The 24518-nt window shown below is 48.5% G+C and overlaps 1 protein-coding gene and 1 long non-coding RNA gene across 2 annotated transcripts in view; one reads left to right on the plus strand and one right to left on the minus strand.

Moving 5' to 3' along the window:
• KCNK3 (potassium two pore domain channel subfamily K member 3) overlaps window positions 1-6870 on the minus strand; it is a 106603-nt gene extending 99733 nt beyond the window's left edge. The window contains exon 1 of the mRNA XM_083494670.1: window positions 6387-6870. Coding sequence (XP_083350796.1) covers window positions 6387-6669 — 283 coding nt within the window. The 5' untranslated portion in view covers window positions 6670-6870. The remainder of the gene's footprint in view (window positions 1-6386) is intronic.
• Window positions 6561-24518, plus strand: part of LOC310702985 — a 39325-nt gene continuing 21367 nt past the window's right edge. Inside the window, exons 1-2 of the long non-coding RNA XR_014523865.1 lie at window positions 6561-6615; window positions 10366-10518. This is a non-coding gene — a long non-coding RNA (uncharacterized lncRNA). The remainder of the gene's footprint in view (window positions 6616-10365; window positions 10519-24518) is intronic.

Here is a 24518-nt window from a genome sequence, read left to right on the forward strand (position 1 = left end):
CAAGGTCAGCCGGCGAGCTTCACAGCTGAGTGGGAATTTGAACCCTGGTCATTCCCATGTCTTACTCCAACACACTCTCTAACCTTTACATCAAACCGGCACTTAATAAAACTTCACTCCATTTTTTACTATTATTTTCTCATGGATTTCTATGAGATTTGACCATTGATAACATACACACACACAAAGGAAGGAAGGAAGGAAGGAAGGAAGGAAGGAAGGAAGGAAGGAAGGAAGGGAAGAAAACAGAAAGTATCCATCCAGTAGACAGACAGTAGGATTAGAAGCTCAAAGTCCTGGATTCAAATCCTGTCACAGCAACAGACTACTTAAATTTGCTGCCAATGTGCTTCCTGTGACTGTTATGGGCTGTTTCATGTGTACAAGTGTTTGAATTAATTCTTCTAATCATATAGTATATTTATATTTATGCATTGAAAAGTGATGTGAGCTGCTTGGAGAATTTTGCGTAACATGCAAACATAAATACATTATGGTTCAAGTTTCTTGTATTAATTCACAAAGCCCTGGGGCAGCTTAGGTCCAGGGTACTTCAGGGACCACCTGAATTCTCCTATCCCCACTTGGTCATTGAGGTCATCTGCAAGAGCATCATTGGTCATCCCCCAAGTTGCTGGGGTTCTTTTGACAACAAGAAGCTAAGCCTTTGGTGTCATTGGCCCTGTCCTCTGGAACTCTCTGCCACTGGAAATTCACCAGGCACCTTCTGCGTCAACTTTTTAAAAGCCTGCTGAAAACTTTTGTATTCTGCCAGGCCTCTGGCTGCAATTAAGAACACATTGGTCCACAACTGTTGTTTGAGGTCTATTTTTAACTTTTATATGGATGCCGTTGCGTGGTTTTTATGTTTTCATTTCTGTAAACTGCTTCGGTTTATTTTTTTTTATGATGCAGCAGTATACAACTATTCTTATAAATAAAGAAATGCAACTATCAAGACTAAATGATAATAATCAAGGTTGAACAAAACAAAGTCACTCAAAGGCAATATATGCAATAATTCCAGCACAACCTTGCAGGGGGGGAGAAATTGACCTCTTGGTCACAGAATCATAGAATTGGAGGGTTGGAGGGGACCCCAAAGGTCATCTAGTCCCGCCCCCCTGCAGTTCAGGAATCACAGCTAAAGCAACAGATGGCCAGCCGATCTTGGTTCGAAAACCTCCAACAAAGAGAGTTGACCACCTTCCACTGGTACTGGCACATTTGCCATCACTAAAGCCACTGGGATCTTAGCGAAGGTTGCAATTTTCCCACAGCCATTGTGCGCCAAAAACTGCAATAGCAATTGAGTCTTGGGCCGAGTTTTCCAAGTGATTCAATCCCTTGTAACCTCTGGAATTGGCCTCTGCTTCCCGTGGAGCTGGACTTGGCAACTAGTGCAGCCAAATAATAATAATAATAATAATAATAATAATAATAATAATAATAATAATAATAATAATAATATTTATACCCTGGTTTTCCCAGCCACTCTGGACTGCTCCCAACAGTATATTAAAAACACGATAAAACATTAAACATCAAACATTTAAAACTTCCCCAGCCATCTCAACAGATCCTGCACAGCCTCTTTTGCAACAAGTGCCCAGTTCTTTTTTGCCGGAGCCAGGAACCTACAAAAGTCAGAGAGGCCTTTTCCCTAAAGGAGTCCAGCTGCTGTTTACATTCTGTAGCAAGCAACAGGGCCACTTCCCCAAGAGCCAAGGGATTTGAGAAGGCCACTGTCAGAGGGTTTAGGCCATGAGTAGGCAAACTAAGGCCCGGGGGCCGGATCCAGCCCAATCACCTTGTCATTCCGGCCTGCGGACGGTCTGGGAATAAGCGTGTTTTTACATGGGAGGAATGTGTGCTTTTATTTAAAATGCATCTCTGGGTTATTTGTGGGGCATAGGAATTCGTTCTTTTATCCCCAAAAATATAGTCCGCCATCCACCCCCACATAGTCTGAGGGATGGTGGCCCCCTGCTGAAAAAGTTTGCTGACCCTTGGTTTAGGGACTCTTTCTGTTCTTGTGACTTAGAATTATAGGATTGTGGCGTTGGAAGGGACCTCCGAAGGGCATCTAGTCCAACCCCCTGAGATGCAGGAATCTCAGCTCAAGCCTCCGTAATAGAGGGCCATCTGCTTAGAAACCTCGAAGGAAGGAGAGTCCACCACCTTCTGAAAAGTCTGTTCCCCTGTCAAACAGCTCTGACCATCAGAAAGTTCTTCCTGACTTAGTTGGAGTCTCCTTTCTTGCAGTGTGAAGCCACTGGTTCGAGTCCTACCCTCTGGAGAGGCAGAAAACAAGGTTGCTCCATCTTCAGATATTTGGCTAACATGTTTGTGGAGTGCTGTCCTCAAGGAAGCTCAACTGGTCCTTTCATTATATATCTTTAGGTGCCAGGCAAAAACATCCCTCTTCTCCCAGGCCTTTAACAATCTATGTCCTTTGGAACTGGGGGTTTATTGCTTTTGTTTGTGATTATGCTATATATTTTTCCGTTGTCATATTATAAACTGCCCTGTGATCTTTGGCTGAAGGTTGGTATAGAATTTTAATAAAGAATAAATATTTCAGAGAAGATAAAAAGCTGTCCTTTCCTGGGACACCTGCACTGAGTAACCGATTTTGGTTTTGCTGCTGCTATTGATTCAATTGCATTTATTTCTTTGTTTTATTAATACTCTTTTGGGGCATAAGTATTGCCAACCGGAAACAGCAGTCAGGGTCCTCTCTCAAAAAGGTGTTCTGAACACGAAGGAGAAGGGAAAGCCGTAGAAAGATTTTTTTAAAAAGTGAAATATTTCAGCACAGAGGGAAAGCACCAAAAAAATCGAAACCAGGAAGAGAGGGCGTGCGCCATATTTCAAGGAGACTCTGCAGGGAAGCGCTTTTAAGAGCTCGGGATTTGAGAAACAATTTGGAAGCACTGCAACAGGCTTCAAGGCTGTCTGGCCTCTGGGGGTCTTTGGCCAGAATTCCAGAGCAGCGGCATAAATCAGGAATTAATCTGATTGCAAGCAAGAGTTAGGAGCTTAAACTGATCTCTTCCTCTGCGCGTCAAACTGCGCCCAATTGCATTCGTTTGTCCTTAAAAATGCTCTATTTGTAGCTGGCTTAATACGTCGTAAACAGAGGCACATAATTTCTCCTTTTAAAAAGCGTCAAAGGAAAGCCTTCTGTCCCCATTAAGAAGAGAAATGTCGGAAGGGTCAAAGCGAATGCCTGCCCGGTTTACTCAACAGGCAACATGATTCTATGCTCACTCCAAAGTTCAATGTGACTTACTCCTAAGTAAAAGTGCACAGAACTGAAGATGAACTACATCATGCACAGCTGAAGATTTAGACTTTGCAATACATCTGACCTTTCCGACTTTATTGTATGGAGGCAAGAGAAAATACTGAGGTGCAATTACCGTATTTTTCGCTCTATAAGACGCACCAGATCATAAGACGCACCTAGTTTTTGGAGGAGGAAAACAAGAAAAAAAAAATTCTAAATCTCAGAAGCCAGAACAGCAAGAGGGATCGCTGTGCAGTGAAAGCAGCAATCCCTCTTGCTGTTCTGGCTTCTGGGATAGCTGCACAGCCTGCATTCGCTCCATAAGACGCACACACATTTCTCCTTACTTTTTAGGAAGGAAAAAGTGAGTCTTATAGAGCAAAAAATACGGTAATACATTTCTGCCCACAGAAGGGTCCTTTTCTCAATTTCTCCATAGAATATCTAATATTGTGCTAATGAACTTGGGGGTAATCCAGGGGTTTCTTGCCTACCCACTTCAGATCACATGACTTAGCCCATGAGGGTGGGGGGGGGCACTTTGAGTACGATGAGGAAACCACAAATAGACCCAAGCGAAAACTTCAAGGATGCTTTGGGGCCAAAAAGACCTGGGATTTAATTTCTCCGCCTTCTGACATGGGTTCCTTTCTGCCCACCTCAACTCTCCATCTGTAAAATGGGAACAAGCCCTGGAACGCCAAGCACGCAAAACGGGTAAGGGAAAAAACATTGCTACGCATTTGGATTATTCTTGAAAGCTTGGCAGGTCAGGATGCCACGATTACGTCGAAGTGAGTCCCAATGGGCTCTATGGCGTTTACTCCTTCGTTAGTGTGCTCACAACTGCAGACTGAACTGAAAGGTGCTCTTAAAGATCTGAGGCTCTTGCCTCGCGCAGAGGATCTCCCGAAGCTTAGTGGAAAGGAGGGTGGCAAAGAAGATCCCCAAGTATAGGACTTCTCTGGGCAAGGAAACCCCCCTTCTATTTGCAACGCTGCCCACTCGCAGGAATCCTGCGCATTGCAGACACGGCGAGACCTCCCCCCCCCCCCTTGGCTTCCTCTGTGTTTTGATTCACATGTTTGGAAACTGGCAAAACGACAGGCTGGGTGTTCCCCATAAACAACCCACGAGCCCTGAATCCACGAGCTCGCATCCTTCTTCTGGGAACAGCGGAGGAGCAAAGGAGATCCTTTTTTTGTTTTACCCCAGAGAAGCAGGAAGAAAAACAAGCTTCCTGAACCTCCGTCGCTTCCTGCACAGTAGGGTATGTGGGGGGCAACCTTCCTCTTGCTAAGCCCACGCACTCACCCCCCAAAAACACCCCACTTGAGGGCAGGTAGATAAAGTCAGCTCACGCCTTTTACGACAGATTAATAAATCGCCTGCATCACACGCAGCGTCGTCTCCCTCTCCCCCTACAGGGATTAGGAAGCGGTCACGCACAGATGGCAAGGGGGAGGGGTCCGAAAAGTGCTTCCTAACTCTTGCAGGCCGCGATCCGGCGCGCCTACTCGAGAGTAGACCCCGCGGAATGCAGCTGGGCTTGCTTCTGAGGGACCAGGCGTGGGACTGCACAGTGAATGCATCTGGTAAGAACCTCGGCCGCTGCCTTACGACAGTCAGAGAGATCACTGGCTCATCCAACACAATATTGTCGACAGGGGCTGGCAGCTGCTGCCCAGGGTTTCAGCCAAGGATCTCTCCCGCTTCTGCCTGGAGATGCCACCGCGGACTGAACCTGGGACCTTCTACAAGCAAAGCAGCTGTTCTGCCTCTGAGCTACTGCTTTCCTCATTTCGTGCAAAAGACATCTTTATGGCCCAGTCTATGCATTTTTACTCAGAAGTAAACCTGATAACTCTTCCTAGTACATTTATATATACCTATCCGCAGCCCAATAACGCACCCTACTGCATGTTTACTCAGAAGTAACTTCCACTGTGCCCAACAGCATTTTTACTCTTTGGTAAGCATGCTTCGGAAGACAGTGGGGTCAATAATGCGAGAAATTCGTCCAAGCGCTGCCTCTTGAGTTCACTGGGGACTTTGAGCCTTCCCCTGTTCCGCTCGCTTAGCACCCTAAGCAGCCCCCCATCCCATAATCGACAGCCGCCGCCCCCCCACCCCCAACTCAGCAAAAGATCATTCGGCCACAGCATCTACCCAGACACACCAACGACCCTCCACGAGAAATTCCGGAGATCACAGTCGCGCCTCCAATCCCAACCAGTCATCTGGTTTGATGGTCTTAAATGGGGAGGGGGGAGAGACAAGAGAGGAGGGGTCTGCTTTCCAGGGAAGACCCTTTGTCTTCATTGTTCCTCGCGCTTTAGCATGCATTTCACGCTCCCTGCCTCCAGACCTCTCAGCGCCCCTCGCCACTTTTTCCATAGAAGCCTAGTGAGGTGGGGGGGTCGTTATAAAAACAACCAGTCCCCCACTTTTCCAGAAACAGGTTTGCTTTAGGTCTGGGAGGCTGTTGCTGTTTTTTTAAGGGAGATTTTTCTTCCGGGCCCCGCTGAGAACGTGCCATCTCCTGCACACACCCCACCCGGAGATTACTTTCGGGGCGGGGGTGGAGGGTACAACAGAAGAAGGCGAAGGAGGAAAAAACGGGTGGACCGGGATCGGGGCGTGAGCCGTGTACTGAGCTTGGATGATGATGGAGAGAGAGAGCGATTATATAGCTGGAAGAGGGGCTTTTTGTGTCTATTGGAGAGTAAAGTAATAAGGCAGGGAAACCCCCCCGCCCGCCCCCGCAAGAAAGAAAACCACTCAGCGAAAGGTTTCCGAAGCCCGTTCTTAAGTTGCCCAACTCCTCTCCAAACCGGCGTCTCCCTCTCCAAAGTGGGAAAGCGGTTTGGAAACGCAGCGGGCGCGTTTGGGGAGGCAGGTCTGGCCCCAAAGGGGAAACTGAGGACAAACTATACAGGTGGAATGTGGCGGGGGGGGGGGAGAGGCACGCACGCACACTTTCTGGGGACAGTCCTTCTTCCCCACCCACCCCCTCCGGGGCTTCGTGCAGCCTCCGGCGGCGCCCCGGGGCGCAGACGGCGGCGGCGATGGGCGCGCGGCGAGGCCGCCTTACCGATGGTGGTGATGACGGTGATGGCGAAGTAGAAGGAGCCGGCGAACTTCCACTGGACGCCGGCCTTGTGGGGCTTGAGCTTGAGGACCACCCCCTCCAGCTCGCAGTAGTTGGCCTCGCTCAGGTTGTACTTGCTCTTGAGCTCCAGCTGCTTCTCCTCCAGCGCCGTCCGGTCGGCCGTCTCCGCCTCGGACTCCAGCGCGTCGAAGACGGCGGCGCCCACCAGCAGGTAGGTGAAGGTGCAGATGATCAGCGCCAGCGTCCGCACGTTCTGCCGCTTCATGGTCCCGCCGGGCTGGGGCTGCCGGACGCCGGGGAGCCGCGAGCGGAGGGCGCTTCTGCTGCTGCTGCTGCTGCTGCTACAGCCGAGGGAGGCGAGGATGGAGAGGAGACGCAAGAAGCGGCCGTTGCCTGGCTCATGGCTGCTGCTCCGGCGCCTGCCTGCTGCCTCCTGCCGCTGCTGAGGCTCCCGCGGCAGCTGGGCTGGCCAAGGCGACGGCTGCTCCGGGAAGGCGGGCGGGCGGGCAGCACCCGCCGCCCAGGCTCCCCGGGGGGGGGGGGAGCGCGCCGGAGGGCGGAGGGAGGGAGCCGCGGAGCTGTCCCTTCAGCACCACCTCCAGGAGAGCCCGGGCCACGCCGCCTGGGCGGGCGGCCTTAGAGGGGAGGGGGGACGGGAGGGGTAAGGAGAGAGAACCCCCCCCCCCCAGGGAGAAGACCCCCGGGCCCGCAAGAGCTTGGATCCCAGGGGTGCTGTTTCCTTGCCCCACGCACTTTGCTAGCTTGGGAGGGTTGGAAGAGTGGTCCTGTCCAAGCCTCCGCGGGGCAGGGACCTCCGGGAAAGGGTCCTTGAGAGACAGCCGTCCAACCTGCCTTTGCAAAGCTCCGGGGGATTATAGACTTATGGGGTAGCATAGAATTATTGAGTAGTAGCCTTGGAAGGGACCCCAAGAGTCTACTAGTGAAGCGAAAGGCCCAGAGGCAGCCACACAAACTCCGTTTTAAAAGCCTCTGTGTTGCAGAATCATGCAATTGTACAGGTGGAGGGAATCCCAAGGGTCATCTAGTCCAACCCCCTGCAATGCAGAGATAACAGCGAAAGGATCCACCATAGATGGCCACCTAACATTTGTTTTAAAATCCCAATGAATCATAACATTGCAGGGGTGGAAGGGGCCCCAAGAGTCCAGCCCCCTGCAATGCAGGGATCTTAGATTAGGGTTACCAGACGTCCCCGGTTCCCGGGGACAGTCCCCGGATTTGCAAATCTGTCCCTGGACAAATCCCGTCCCTGGAATGTCCCCAGATTTCCAAATCTGTCCCCGGGAAACGTGGCAGTGGCAGCCTCAGGAGCCTGGAGCCAGCCTGGTAGCGCAGTTGGCTCTGGCTGGCTTCAGGAGCTGCTCGCTGCCGTGGTGCCTGGCATTTTTCCTCTCTGGAAGTCCCCATATGATGTGTCTTGTGTGATCTCCCGCCCCCTTCCCCCTGTTTTGACAGACCAGGGGAGGCTCACGACTTGCAGGTGGGTGGCCGTTGCCCAGTTTTTAAAAAACTCTGTGCATTTATGTTTCACAGGGTGCAAAAGGACTTTGCACTTTTATACAACATGCATGCATGCTTGGGCCCAGGGTCTTTTTCCTCACCAGGCCCACTACTGACTCCCTGTTGCTACTCAGCTAAAAAAAAAAATTAAAGTGTCCCCGGATTCATTGAAAAGAATCTGGTAACCATATCTTAGATAAAGAATTCCTGACAGGTGGCCAGCCAAGGAAGGCGAGTCCACCACCTTCTGAGGTCATAGACTCACAGACTTGTAGGGGCTGGTAGGGACCCCCCCCCCAAGGGCCATCGAGCCCAGTCCCTTGCAATTCGGGAACCACAGCTAAAGTGTTAAAGTTAAGCTACAGAACTTCCTCCCACAGCAGGCAGTGATGGCCACCAATCTAGACGGCTTTGGAAGAGGATTGAACAAATTCATGAAGAGGGCTGTCAGTGACTACTAGGCATCATGGCTGTGTTCTGCCTCCACAATCAGAGGCAGCAGTACTTCTGAATACCAGTGGCTAGAAACCGCCAGAGGGGAGAGGGCTCTTGTTTCCCACAAGTATTTTAAAAATCACCTTCTGGTGTCGTTATTATTGTTTTGCAGTTGTGCTTCAGCTATGTGCTTTACAAGATAAACCCGATCGCCTTGTGAAAGGGGATTGGCTGGCCAATGCAAGAACAGGACGCTGGACTAGATGAGCCCATTGGCCTGATCCAGGAGAGCTCTTCTCATGTTCTTATTTTTTAATCCCCTTATTTATTAATTCCCTTAATTTGCCCAGTCCTCTTTTAAAGCCATCCAGGTTGGTGGCCGTCCCTGGCTCTTGTGGGAGTGAGTTCCATAGACTAACTCTACGCTGCATGGGGAAGGTCTTCCTTTTCCCTGTCCTGAATCTTCCATCATTCCACTTCAGTGGATGCCCACGAAGGCATCTAGTGCCACAAGAGAATCTTACAGGTATTAGATTAAAGAGCCCAGACGGGAACAATTACCGCTGTGAATAGGTCACTCCGCTCTTCTCTTGTACACGTTTATAATAATAATAATTTATTACTTATACCGCACCCATCTGGCTGGGTTTCCCCAGCCACTCTGGGCAGCTTCCAACAAAATATTAAAATACAATAGTCTGTCAAACATTAAAAGCTTCCCTAAACAGGGCTGCCTTCAGGCGTCTTCTAAAAGTCTGGTAGTTGTTCTTCTCTTTGACATCTGGTGGGAGGGCGTTCCACAGGGCGGGTGCCACCACCGAGAAGGCCCTCTGCCTGGTTCCCTGTAACTTGGCTTCTCGCAGCGAGGGAACCGCCAGAAGGCCCTCGGAGCTGGACCTCAGTGTCTGGGCTGAACAATGGAGGTGGAGACGCTCCTTCAGGTATTTGGGAAGTGCTTAGAAATGTCGCGAGCAAAGCGCTCCCTTTGCATCTCGTGGCCTTTTAGGACCACAGCTTGCAAAAAAAGTTTTCTTCTGGGCTTGTATGCGAGTGTCTATCAGCCAGCTGGGAGCAGGACTTCCTTCATTTGGCAAAAAGAGGATTCCAGAAGCCACACTAAATCTGTTAGTCTTGGAGGTGCCACCGGACTCTTTACAGTTTTCCTGCCCTCATTTGCACAACCTCTCTATAAAGACGAAAATTGGCATTCCACTAAAAGGGGGCTATGATATCCCATAGTAATGATGGAAGGATTCAGCAGACTTTTCAAACTCCTTCTCCGTTCATTCCAAATATTTATCCTCCCTCTGCCAACTCTATCAGGGTTCCCTTGCTTCTTTTCGATTCTTTAGGACAGTTTCACACAGAGTAGACCTGTTGAAATTAATGGACCTAACCTAGCCATGTCTGTTGATTTCCATGGGTCTACTTTGTGTAAAACCTCATTTTATATTTACTTATAACCTGCCTTTTTCTCCCCCGGGCTAAGATTCAAGTCGTCTTGCACAAATTAAAGCAATACTGACAAAATACAAGACACTAAGAACATATGAAAGATAATCATTTTAAAAGTAATTAAACTAAAACCATGTAAACAATAAAAAACACCCAAGTCTATACAGATAATAAAAACAGTACAGCACTGTTAAAAGCCACTTCCTTTAACAATAATATATATATTTTTAAAACCCTGTCAGTTTGCAAAGGCCTGTCGGAATAAAACAGTGGCAGAATACCATCCTTACTTTGGGGGGGGGGGGTTAAATGTGCACAACTCCCAGCAAAGGGATTTTAAAAGTGAAAATGTGTGCAAACAAATCAATGAGGACGCATTGCTGCCTGAATTGGCTTCCCCTTGCCAGCTAGTGTTCTGAACTACAACTCCCATCAGTCCCAATCATTATGGCCACATGGTGGTGCTTGTGGGAATTATAGTCCAAAACATCTGGTGCGCACCCAGCTGGCGAAGGGCCACCTCAATGTTCCCCTTCCCCTCTGCCTCCAGAGCTGAGTTGCCTGCAGCCCACCCACAGCGAGACCCCTTCTCTGGAAAGATGCTTCCAGCCACCCCCAGCACAAGGACAAAAGCGAGGAAGACAATATTACGCCACACTGATGCCTGTCAGGCTCCAGGAGAGTCCTCTGAGGAATAAGAAAGGTTTGGTGTACTTATAAATAATTGGCCGCGCTTGGCTCCTGTGGGATGCTTCCATGCACAGAGAGACAACACAATTTGATCACAGGTGCCACTAGAGGAATACGGCATGTTTGCAAGGCTCTGTTGCCTAATATCATTTGAGTGCTCTGCTCCTCAGGTTCTTTGAATTCTGCATGAGACAAGGACAGGAATCTAGGTCTTCTCCTTGTTTGTTTTCCAAGGCAGGGGTCTATCACCCAACAGAGGGTGGCAAACACAGTGTCCTCTGCGCACCTTAAAATAAAATGCTCAAGTGAGTTCTATGGGATGTAACATCACTGAAACAGTCAAATACAACATTTCCTGTTTGCCCAGAGTGGACATGCAGGGGAATGTTGCCCCAGCCAGGAGGACTTCCTGTCACACCTGGTCTGGAGCATCCCTCCTTTGCAGGTGACCAGGTAGGTGGGCATGACCCTTCCAGACCCCACAAAAGGTCCAGTCACGCAGCCACCTTCCTCTCTCATTCCTTCTTCTTTGCTTTATTCCATCTTGATGCTTTTGCTGTCTGCTGGCCCTCAGCCAGCAGCACATGGGCTCATCCCTCTCAAGAGGATGAACCCACACTTTTCTCTGTAGCTGTAACTACAAGCTCAAGCCTGCCTTCAGGACCATACTGTGAACTGAATATAAGTAAACCTTATCATTAGTTTTTTAAAAAGACTGCTGCGTCAGTATTGTTTTTAAGAGGGAGCTAAAGAGGATTTACCATGAACAATCCAATCTGGACAAGCCAGACTGGATTGCTTAACTCAAAAGATTCTAACGAATCCATGAATTGGCTTCCGACAATGTGGAAGGGAATGTGCTCTGCTACAGACTCACTAGCGTGAGTGAGGAAGGATAATATTTCATCAATACATCCTCTCCTGCTATCCTCAACATTCCCAAAAGTTCTCTATCTCCTGCTGTCAGCTCTCATTGGTGAAACATCCACACACCCCTCTGTGGGAGGACCAGGTGAAGCAGGGGAGGGGAACCTCGGATCCAGTGTCAAGGACTGGTAGGACATAGAGGAATGGTGGGAGGAACCAGCTGGGAAACCATCAAGGGAAGAAGGCTCAGAGCCCGGGAGGTGGGATGGTGATGAGCGATCAGAGGGAGCAGACTGGGAAGAAGAGGTGTCGGAGGCTGAAGGGGTAACAGGGCTTAGTGAGCTGGGAGAGTCTGTGGCAGAGAGAAGTCAAGAACCGGAAGCTGAAGCAGCGGGAGAGGGAGGCCAAGAGGCAGAGGTGAGCCAAGCTGGTGAATCCTGCTGCATCAGGCTCCCCTCTTCCAGAACCAGAAGAGGCATGAAAAGGGAAGAGCAAAGGCAGGCTGCACACAGGCTCAGTCTCTGATTGCTTGGAAGAAGCCCTGAGAAGGAGGAGACCTGGACGGCTGTGGGGAGGCAGGGAGTTTTAATCTCAGCAACTGGCTTCGTGGAGTAAGACCTACAAGGCAAGAGCTGCTGTGCCACATGTAGCCCTCCAGTGCTCTCTCTATGGCCATCCAAACTCTCTTCAGGCCACGCCCTCTATCTCCAGGCCACACCCCCTCGCCGGCCCTGCTTCACAACCCAAGTTACCTGGCTGCAATGTGTCCTTGAGTTCTAACCACGTCCCTTGCTTGTCTGAATGGAGGATAGAGATTAGCTTACCACCGACTATACTTCTCGAAGCTACAAACATGAGTCTGACCAAACTGCGGGAGGCAGTGGAAGACAGGAGTGCCTGGCGTGCTCTGGTCCAGGGGGTCACAAAGAGTCGGACACGACTAAACGACTAAACAACAACATACTCATGGAGTACAGTGGTACCTCGGGTTACAGACACTTCAGGTTACAGACTCCACTAACCCAGAAATAGTACCTCGGGTTAAGAACTTTGCTTCAGGATGAGAACATAAACCGTGCTCCAGTGGTGCGGCAGCAGCCGGAGGCCCCATGAACTAAAATGGTGCTTCAGGTTAAGAACAGTTTCAGGTCAAGAACAGACCTCCGGAACAAATTAAGTACTTAACCCAAGATGCCACCGTATAGCCATTGGCTTGAGGAGAGAAGTAAGGCAACCTTCCAGAGTCCAGCGAGGAGGTGATGCAAAGAGCAAGATGCAGGAAAATAAAGGGGAGATTCAGGACCATGGACAGAGCATGGGATGCTGCTGCAGGTAATCTTGAGTGCTGAGCTAGTCTTGAGTGTTGCTTCAGCACTGGTCAGGCGCTCCCCACCACCACAAGGGCTGAAAGACCATCACACCCTAAGTTTTATTTTTTATTTTTTTATAAAAATTTTATTGGTTTTACAAAGTTTTTATAAACACAAATAAACAAACAAACACACAAACAAAACATGTATAATTTCATATCCTTCTTTCCCCTTAAACCTTACTTCGTCGACTTCCCCATACCTCCCCTTTCCACATCCCAATTTCCAAAGTTATTTCAGCAAATCCTAACACTTGATTTTATCGAATTTTTCCCTTATTCTTTTCTTTTACTTAATCTTTTTCAGCTGTAAACCCCTTTTTTCCTTAAGATCTGGACATTTTAGCACTCATTGATTTTACAATATTTCTTAAGATAAACTTTAAATTTCTTCCAGTCTTCTTCCGCCGTCTCTTTCCCCTGATCACGGATTCTGCCGGTCATTTCAGCCAGTCCCATATACACACCCTAAGTTTTAATTCAGATTCTCCTTTCTTTCAATGTGAATTCATTGGTTTGGGTCCTCCATTCTGGAGCGGCAGAAAACAAGCTTGCTCCATCCTCCATGTGGCAGCCCTTTAGATATTCTGATCCATTTCCTCCTTAATATTGATTTTAGGAGTTGATTCCCTGGTAAACCCTAACCTTTAGTGTTAAATCACAAGGCCAGCCAATTGCCTCTCAAACAGCTGATGGCGCTTTCTCCTCTCCTCCCTTTTGCAAACACCATAAAGTCAGGCACAGCTGTGCTGCCCAGCAGAGCCAAAAGGAGCTGGGGTTTTATTCGCTAATTAAAAATCTCCTAGCAGCCAAGTCTGTGCTGTCTGGAGGCAGATCAGATGTCCACAGAGTTACCAAAACCGAGACGGTTCTCTTGGTTCCCAAAGCCCATCAGCATGGAAAGTTCCATGGCCAGGTGCTCAAAGAACAATCTCACATCCCAGTCCTACTTTCGCTTGATCTGTATTTTAATTATTATTATTATTATTATTATTATTATTATTATTATTATTATTATTAATTATTTATAACCCACCCATCTGGCTGGGTTTCCCCAGCCACTCTGGGCGGCTTCCAACACAGTAATGCATCAAACATTAAAAGCTTCCCTAAACAGGGCTGCCTTTAGATGTCTTCTAAAAGTCTGGTAGTTGTTCTTCTCTTTGACATCTGGTAGGAGGGCATTCCACAGGGTGGGTGCCACCACCAAGAAGGCCCTCTGCCTTGTTCCCTGTAACTTGGCTTCTCGCAGTGAGGGAACCGCCAGAAGGCCCTCGGAGCTGGACCTCAGTGTCCGAGCAGAATGATGGGGGTGGAGACGCTCCTTCAGGTATACTGGGCCTTTGAGGCCGTTTAAGGGCTTTCAAGGTCAGCACCAACACTTTGAATTGTGCCCGGAAACATGCTGGGAGCCAGTGTAGGTCTTTCTGACCAGTGTTATGTGGTCTCGGCGGCTGCTCCCAGTTACCAGTCTAGCTGCTGCATTCTGGATTAGTTGTAGTTTCCAGGTCACCTTCAAAGGTAGCCCCACATAGAGTGCATTGCAGTAGTCCAAACGGGAGATAACCAGAGCATGCACCACTCTGGCAAGACAATCCACTGGCAGGTAGGGTCTCATCCTGTGTACCAGATGGAGCTGATAAACAGTTGCCCTGGACACAGAATTGACCTGCGCCTCCATGGACAGCTGTGACTCCAGAATGACTCCCAGGCTGCGCACCTACTCCTTCAGGGGCACAGTTGCCCCATTCAGGACCAGGGAGTCCTCCACACCCGCCCACCTCCTGTCCCCCCAAAACAGTACTTCTGTCTTGCCAGGATTCAACCTCAATCTGTTAGCCGCCATCCATCCTCCAACCGCCTCCAGACAGTCCAGACACTGGTTGCATTGTGTGCAGATTAATTCCCCTGGGATTTTCTCATTGTCCCGTGGCTGGAGATGCTGAGAGCTGGACTTGGGACCTTCTGTTTGCTCTTCCACTGAGCTCTGTTCCCTTCCCAATTTTGGCTTTCCAGGGGCAGGGAGTCGTGTTTGCAGAGGCACCGAAAAGCTTCCTGAAAAACCTGGGGAACATTACTCTTCTGTGTGCCTGTTTTCAGCCATTACTTTGCCAGACTGTTGCTGCTGAGGCACCATCTAGTTGTCAGTGTGCTCCCAGCCAATCAGGAACCAGTGCTTATGTGGGCAATCGTGTGCTGATGTCATGGGCAGAGTGTGAGCCAAACTTCCTGGACTGGTCCCACTGGGAAGCCAAGTCAGCCAGCAAAGGGAGGGCAACTCTCCATTGGCCTCTGTAAAACAACAGCATCTCCCAGCATGTTCTCTTGTGCAAGCTTCTCAGAAAAGATGAACAGGGAAGAAGACCTTGCCCAGGAGGATTTCCTGGTAGATGGGACTCTGGGGAGGCTAGGAGATTTTGCACGCTCTCTGAGCCACGCAAGGCATCTGTTGCTGCCTCCGAAACCGGACCTTGATTTGTAACATAGTTAAAAGCAGCAAAATGGAGATTTGATTAAGGGAACATCTGGCGCCTGTTTGTTTAAATGCTCAAAAGTCATTTATCACACTGGAGCTCACTGTGGCTCTTCTCCAGGGGAGTTGAGACATAGGGACAACGGACAAGTGAGCAGGAGCATTGCTCTGTGATCGCCTGCCATTCATGATTCGTTATCTCCGTCCAAAACAGACGAAGGCCTCTCATTTCCCGGCAGTGGTCCTTAACTGCTATGCCACCGCACAGCTGCTTCCACTCATGTCAATGGGGCTTGTGCGAGAGAAATGACCAGATGGCCAAGCCCTTGCATAGTTAATAAAGGTAAAGGGACCCCTGACCATTAGGTCCAGTCGCGGACGACTCTGGGGCTGTGGTGCTCATCTCACTTTATTGGCCGAGGGAGCCGGCGTACAGCTTCCGGGTCATGTGGCCAGCAGGACTAAGCCACTTCTGGTGAACCAGAGCAGCGCACGGAAACGCCGTTTACCTTCCCGCCGGAGCAGTACCTATTTATCTACTTGCACTTTGACGTGCTTTCGAACTGCTAGGTTGGCAGGAGCAGGGACAGAGCAACAAGAGCTCACCCCGTCACGGGGATTTGAACCGCCAACCTTCTGATTGGCAAGTCCTAGGCTCTGTGGTTTAACCCACAGCGCCACCTGCGTCCCTTGCTTGCATAGTTAACCTGCCCCTATATTCAGAACTTTGGGCCACCATTTTTATTTTCTTTTTAGGTTTCTTTTTTAGATTGAGAGTCACTTAAAATAAAATTTAAAAAACCCCGAGGGGCTTCTTCCATCCTAGCACTGCAGCAGCTACCATTCTGCCTTGGCCAGGTCTCCACCTGCAGTTGTGGGCACCACAGTTTGAGAAGGATATGGACAAGGCTTGAAGGGGTGCAGAGGAGGGCAACCAAGAGGATCAAGGGTGTGGAAACCAAGCCAGATGAGGAATGGTTGAAGGAGCTGGTAACCAAAATGGTCAAAGGCCTGGAAACGATGCCTTATGAGGAGCAGTTAAGGGAGCTGGGCATGTTTAGCCTGGAGAAGAGGAGGTTAAGGGGTGATATGACAGCCATGTTCAAATATATAAAAGGATGTCACATAGAGGAAGGAGAAAGGTTGTTTTCTGCTGCTCCAGAGAAGCGGACACGGAGCAATGGATCCAAACTACAAGAAAGAAGATTCCACCTCAACATTAGGAAGAACTTCCTGACAGTAAGAGCTGTTGGACAGTGGAATTTGCTGCCAAGGAGTGTGGTGGAGTCTCCTCCTTTGGAGGTCTTTAAGCAGAGGCTTGACAACCATATGTCAGGAGTGCTCTGATGGTGTTTCCTGCTTGGCAGGGGGTTGGACTCGATGGCCCTTGTGGTCTCTTCCAACTCTATGATTCTATGATTCTATGAAAGTTGGGGAGAGCTCAGCCAATGCAGGCTGTCTGAATTGCAAGTCAGGGAAAAGGGCTGCTCTTGTACTCAGGCCCTGTTTGCAGCCTTCCCACAGAGTCATCTGGCTGGCCGCTGTGAGAACACAATGGACTGTCCCCCAACTGGACAGGATTCAACCACAAGAGCAAAGTCCCCTCCTATATGTGGGAATGTTCAGGGATGCAGGAGAGGATATATTGTTCGATAATAGCCTTTCCAACTTGTGTTAACAAGTTCACAATTTAGCAGAGTAACATTCCCCTTTTTAAACTCACAGCGGATGCGTTTGCTCAGGCTCGCTAAAGCCTCTATAATAACTGTTGTGGTATTTCCCCCTTATTCCCTCATAAAAGATAAGACACGACACAGTCTTCTATAAAAGTATAAAAAGAGTTTACTCACATTCTGTTCACAATTGGATCCCAGAAGGCAGACTTAGCTTAGAAAAGTAACATACACTTGGAAACTATCTCATAAGGAGACAGTCCCTTTTATAAGTCGGCGCCCCTGCTTACCTGCACAGGTGAGGCCACACCCACCGCTAGTCCCATGCAGAGGAAGTCTGTCCCAGCCCAGAAGGAAACAGGAAGTTGACCTGCTGGCTGGACAAACATTCCTCCCCATGTGTAAACATGTTCACTCTAGGAATGTTGTACTTGACTGCTCTTGTGTTTCACATCCCACACTATACGTAGTTTCCAGTAGCTGGGGTTCAGAAGCACTGCTTTCTCCAACCATGGAAGCAGAAAAAGGTAAAGGTAAAGGCCCCCTGGATGGTTAAGTCCAGTCAAAGGTGACTATGGGGTTGCGGCACTCATCTCGCTTTCAGGCCAAGGGAGCCGGCGTTTGTCCACAGACAGATGCCTGATGATTGTCTTCCAAAGCAACTACTCTATTCCGAATTTAAAAATGGAAAGCGTAACGCTGGTGGTCAACAAAAGAGGTTTAAATACTTTCTCAATGCAAATCTAAAAAAATAATGTAGTATAAACACCAAGAATTGGGAAACACGTGCCTGCGAGCGCTGCAATTGGAGAACAGCCTTTACCAAAGGTGTTTGAATTACAGGTAAATAGCCGTGTTGGTCTGCCGTAGTCGATACAAAATAATAATAAAAATTCCTTCCAGTAGCACCTTAGAGACTAAGTAAGTTTGTTATTGGTATGAGCTTTCGTGTGCATGCACACTTCTTCAGATACACTGAGACACTCAGATTCAGGACGCAAGGGAGAAACGTGCTAAGAGGAAGGCACGCTTGGCAAATCCACACTATGGTCAACTCCCACCCAGAAACTGATGTCCCCACTGTGGAAGGACGTGTGGATCCAGAATTGGCCACCACAGTCACTTATGGACTCATTGTTAAAACCGTGTTTATGGAAGACAATCTTACTCGGCTACGAGTGATTGCCAAAGAAGTGTGCATGCACACAAAAGCTCATACCAATAACAAACTTAGTTGGTCTCTAAGGTGCTACTGGAAGGAATTTTTTAATTTTGTTTCGGCCAAAGAGGAAGACAGACAGCTTTCCAGGTCATGTGGCCAGCAGGACTAAACTGCTTCTGGCACAACGGGATACCGTGATGGAAACCAGAGCGCATGGAAATGCCATTTACCTTCCTGCCACAGTGGTACCTATTTATCTACTTGCACTGGCGTGCTTTCGAACTGCTAGGTGCTGGGAGCTGGGACAGAGCAACAGGAGCTTACCCTGTCGCGGGGATTCGAACCCCTGACCTTCTGATCGGCAAGCCCAAGAGGCTCCGTGGTTTAGACCACAGCACCACCTGCATCTGCATAGACATTGTGGCTAGCAGTCCTTGGTAGCCTTCACTTCCTCCCTGAATTCACCTAATCATCTTTGAAAGCTGCCCATCTAGTTCTCCCTGCAGCCTTGAAACCCGACCAGAGGCAACTCACAGGTGCAGAGAACAGCTGCATTCTCCGGGCTGATGCTGCCTGCACCATTTGCAGGGCTGCAGCTGCTAAAATGCAGCCCTTTCTCGGGCCGAACCTTGTCAACAATTTCGCAGCAAAGAGCAACGTGTGCTCGTCCATCGCCAAATGTCACGCAGCTGCAAGCAGAGTCTGCTTCCATGCACCTCGGTCCAAAAGAGCAGAGTGTACTGTGATCTGGGTGGCTTCATCTTGTGGTTCCACAGGTACCCAAATTATGCACCCCGGCAAACAGGCTCCCGTCAGATGTCAAGGAAACAAACAAACAACTATTTGACTTTTAGAAGACATCTGAAGGCAGCCCTGCAGAGGGAAGTTTTTTAAAAACATTTGAAGTTATATTGTGTTTTTAATATTTTGTTGGGAGCTGCCCAGAGTGGCTGGGGAAACCCAGTCAAAATAAATATAAATAAAACCATTATTATAAGTATTATTATTAGCCACATTCCATTATCCCAGTTGTCTTTGTCCATGGAGTTTTCTTGGCAGGGATACTGGAGTGGCTGGCCGGTTCCTCCTCCAGGTGGATCACGTTTGGTCAAAACTCTCCACTATGACCTGTCCATCTTGGGTGGCCCTGCACGGCATAGCTCATAGCTTCTCCGAGTTATTCAAGCCCCTTCGCCAAAGCAAGGGAGCGATCCTAGACAGCATCTTAAAAAGCAGAGACATCACCTTGCCGACAAAGGTCTGTATAGTAAAAGCTCTGGTTTTCCCAGTAGTGATGTATGGAAGTGAGAGCTGGACCATAAAGAAGGCTGATGGCCGAAGAATGGATGCTTTTGAATTCTGGTGCTGGAGGAGACTCTTGAGAGTCCCATGGACTGCAAGAAGATCAAACCTCTCCATTCTGAAGGAAATCAGCCCTGAGTGCTCACTGGAAGGACAGATCCTGAAGCTGAGGCGCCAAGACTTTGGCCACCTCCTGAGAAGAGAAGACTCCCTGGAAAAGACCCTGATGCTGGGAAAGATGGAGGGCACAAGGAGAAGGGGACGATAGAGGACGAGATGGTTGGACAGTGTTCTCGAAGCTACAAACATGAGTCTGACCCAACTGCGGGAGGCAGTGGAAGGCAGGAGTGCCTGGCGTGCTCTGGTCCATGGGGTCACGAAGAGGAGGACACGACTAAAGGACTAAACAAGAACAACATTATCCCAGTGGTGTGATGCTGAGCAGTTCTAATTAGAGCAGAGCTAAGATTTCTCTTTAAAACATTTTATTTTGTTATCCAAAGTTCGGTATTGGCATCCAACCGAAAGCTGGAGGGTGTAAATTGCATGAAAATGCTTTCTACTCCCCTTTTCTTCTCTATTGCATGTCCTGTAGTCCTGCCGGTGGCAGCAACTCCTGGCTACTGCTGGGGCCCTTTTTGTTTTTTACCCATCACACTTCAGAGGAAAGCAAGGAAGCATTGACCTCACTGCACTCTTTTCAGCACCTGCTAAAAAAGTGTGCCTCCCCCATGAGAGGTCCAGAGGGTGGCAACAAGAGAGCAGGGCCTTTTCTGCAGTGGCTCCCTGTCTGTGGAATTCTCTCCCCAGGGAAGTCTGCCTGGCGCCATTATACACCTTTAGGCGCCAGGCAAAAACATTCCTTTATAACCAGGCCTTCGGTTGAGCTGATTGACATCCTATACCCTTTTAAAATGTGGCTTATGGGGGGGGCGTTTAATAGGGTTGTTGTTTTTATTCTGATTACATACATTGTGATCTTTTCTGTGAAGCGCCCTGAGACCTCCAGGTATAGGGCGATATATAGATTCAATAAATAAACAAAAACAGCCTTGTTTAACAAGCCTACACCCATTGGCTTAGAAAGTTGAGGTGATTTTAATCTGTTTTAGTATTTTAACTTTGGCTAGAAATACAGTTAGGATGGTTGTCTATCAGCTACTTTTAAAATGAGGCTGCATTTTAAATTGCATTTTAACCTGTATTTTAAACTGTATTTTAAATTGGGTGGTTTCCCCCCCCACCCTATTATGTTTTTACTGTGATTTTATTGGTGTCAGCCACCCTGAGCCCAGCTCTGGCTGGGGAGGGCAGGGTATAAAATAAAATTTATTATTATTATTATTATTATTATTATTATTATTATTATTATTATGTTTTCCCCACCTGATTTCACTGTTTTTTCTTTTGTAAACTGCTTTGAGCTGTTGTTGTTGTTGTTGTTGTTGTTGTTGTTGTTGTTGTTGTTGTTGTTGTTGTTACAACAAGCAGTGTATACTTTTTATGAAATAAGTAATAATGGACTGCAAGAAGATCAAACCTCTCCATTCTGAATGAAATCAGCCCTGAGTGCTCCCTGGAAGGACAGATCCTGAAGCTGAGGCTCCAAGACTTTGGCCACCTCATGAGAAGAGAAGACTCCCTGGAAAAGACCCTGATGCTGGGAAAGATGGAGGGCACAAGGAGAAGGGGACGACAGAGGACGAGATGGTGGGACAGTGTTCTCAAAGCTACCAGCATGAGTTTGACCAAACTGCGGGAGGCAGTGGAAGACAGGAGTGCCTGGCGTGCTCTGGTCCAGGGGGTCACGAAGAGGCGGACACAACTAAACGACTAAACAACAACAACAAGTAATAAGAACAATGAGAACCTTCTGGATCAGGGCAAAGGCCCCTCTAGTCTAGCATCCTCTGCTCACAGTGACCAACCGGACACCCCAGTGAAAAACCCACAAGCAGGATTCGAACACAGGAGCAATTCTCCCCTGCTGTGGTTTCCAGCAATGAGCATTCAGAAGCACCACTGCCTCCAACTGTGGAGGCAGAACAAAGCCTAGGACCGCCTCTCCTGGTATGCCCCGCGGAGGACCTTAAGGTCCACAAATGACAACACTTTGGAGGTCCCAAGTCGCAAGGTGGTTAGATTGGTCTCAACTAGGGCCAGGGCCTTTTCAGCCCTGGCCCCAACGTGGTGGAACGCTCTGTCACAAGAGACTAGGGCCCTGCGGGACTTGACATCTTTCCGCAGGGCCTGCAAGACAGAGCTGTTCCACTTGGCCTTTGGTTTGGACTCAGTCTGACCCTTATGTTCCCCTCCCCTTATGGTCTTGATTTATGGGCTACTACTAAAATGAGGCTGCATTTTAAATTGCATTTTAACCCATATTTTAAATGATTTTTTTTCCCCCTTTCCTATTATGTTTTATTGTAATTCTATTGGTGTTAGCCTCCCTGAGCCCAGTTCTGGCTGGGGAGGGCGGAGTATAAATAAATATTATTATTATTATTATTATTATTATTATTATTATTATTATTATTACCTGGGGCTAGGAGTCATTGATCGCTCTCTCCTCTTCCATGAATTTCTCCATCCTCTTGATCGCTGGGGCGGCAGCGAGGCCTCGTAGACGCTGCTCCCCTCGGAGGGGCAGGGCTCGGATTTGGCTCCCGTGCTCTTCCCAGCCCCGCCACCTGTCAGGCGTCTAAATATAGGCACCCGGCTGGCAAATTATTGTGTTTTATTGGCAGGCTAGGGCCTGCCCTGCTCAGATTTCCTCTGGAAAACGGGGACGCAAACAGGCTGAGAATTGTCTGTCCCGTGCCAGCGCCCTGGCCACAAGAGAAGCAGCTGGCTGCCGGAGGGAGGGGGCCAGAGAGAAAGCAAAAAATAGCTGCCCCCACCACGCAGGGGGCTGGGGGCTTTCAGCATCCTGGCCAGCTCCCAAAATTTCCATGGAACAAGCCCAGGCTGGTTCCAGGCATGGAAGGGAGACGGCAGCACCTGTCGTGGGAAGAGAGCGTTTGTCCCCGAGGCTATTGCCAAAGTATTGTATGGAAGGGTTTTCTTTTCCAAGGGGGGCGGGGGCAGCTGTGAGCTCCTGGAAGCAGGTTTGTCATCATCAAGGCCAGTCTGGGGGGTGTTTTTCGGGGGGTGGGGAACTGACTAGATGCAGAAATGTCCAACCAGCACCTTCCTAGCACTCTCTCTCTCTCTCTCTCTCTATATATATATATACTGTATATATATAAATTACAGATAAATTACAGACACCATCCAGTAGCCAAACCATAGTGGCACCTCCGGATGCTGCACCCCCCTGCAATCCCTACACAGATCTGGCTGGCACAGGGCACAAAACCACAGCTCGCCCCTATACACGAAGCCAAGCCAGAGCACAACTAAGTGCAGTACAGCCATCTTCTCAGAAAAACTCTTCACAAGCTCAAGAGGTCAAGACACGAAAGCTTTAGCAACTAATCCACACTTAATGACCCACCTAAGTGGTACTCAGAATATCACTCAAGAAATCACTCAAGATATCCCTCAAGTAATTAAGGAACAAAAGAAGAAAAGGCACACTAACCTGGGAACTTCCTCTCTGCCCAGAACGTTGGAGGCTATACACCACACCCCCTCAACAGTATTTATAGGAACTCAAACACTGAGATCCTGCTCTGTTCCAGTAACAAGAAGCCGAAAGCACCAGCCTGAAGATGACGAGTGAGACCTCGTCGAAACGTCGCCTAGACACCCCAACTCTTACACGGGAAGACACCCGAAGACACCAAAACCTGCATTCCTGTACCCGTGAAAATCTACGAAAGCAAATATCTCACCTCTACGGGGAGGAAACCTTCCAGCTGACAAGAACCTATGAGAAACTAGAAATCCGAAGAGCCACCATCTTATGTGATCTCTTGTTCCTACGCAACTGCCGAGACAACAACTTAATTCCCACATGCTTCCAACTTAAATTCCACTCTAAAACCCCAGCTACCGAAAGGATCCTGAAACGAACTGAACTATCCCTAATCAGAAACGAAATACATAAGAAAAGATACCTACTAAACCAAACCAACAAAGATCTGCTCACTCTTCACCTCAAACTCTGTAACAAAATCCACCCTGCACTCTGGGACAAATGCAAACAACTAGCCGTCTGGAGAGCTGAAACTGAGACCTCACATAAGACAGACAGACACACCAACAAACTCCACAAACTAGAGAAACGCCAGAAGCCCAGCCACCCTCCACAACAACCCATGAAACAAACAGTACACAACATATCAGACAGGATCCTCACCTCAACTGAAACCAAAGTACTCTCCAAAGGTTTCAACTTTGCAGTCGCCCCGAGACGCATCCCCACGGAAAACATCATATGCGGAGTCGAAGCTAGCCTAACCAAAATCAACCCAGATGAAGCCAATAAAATCAGACTTGAAGTCACCAACATCCTCTGCTCCAGCAAACCACCCAGAAGCAATTTACACAAAGAAGAACAGAAAGCACTCACCAACCTGAGGAAAGACAACAACATAATCATTCTCCCAGCAGACAAAGGTAATGCCACTGTTGTGATGAACACATCGGACTACCAAGCAAAACTATCAAATCTACTCCAAGACCCTACCTACCAACCTATAAAAACAGATCCCACCACCTATCTGGAAAAAACCACCAAATCCAAAATAAAAGCCTCTCCTATCAGTGAAGAAATCCAGCTAAGAATCATCCCCAGAGAAAAATCATCCAGATGCCCCAAACTCTACGGTCTCCCCAAGATACACAAAGAAGGAACACCACTCAGACCAATAGTCAGCTCCATAGGCTCACCTCTACAAAATCTCGCTAAATTTCTCGCTAAGCAACTTCAGCCCTATGCAGAATCCATCGCTTCACACGTTACTAACTCCTTCCAGTTCATAGAAACAATAAAGAAGCAAAACCTACATCCCGATGACCTACTTGTGAGCTTCGATGTTGTATCTCTCTTCACACAAGTGCCCATTAATGAAGCCTTGACAGCCATTCAAAACAAATACAATCCCCCCGAATACATCCTGGACCTGACCAACCACTGCCTAACCAACACGTACTTCATCCACAATGGACAAAGATACAAACAGATAGAAGGAGCACCTATGGGATCTCCCCTCTCACCGGT

Source organism: Podarcis liolepis, assembly GCF_965112155.1.
Source record: "Podarcis liolepis genome assembly, chromosome: 3".
NCBI lineage: Eukaryota > Metazoa > Chordata > Lepidosauria > Squamata > Lacertidae > Podarcis > Podarcis liolepis.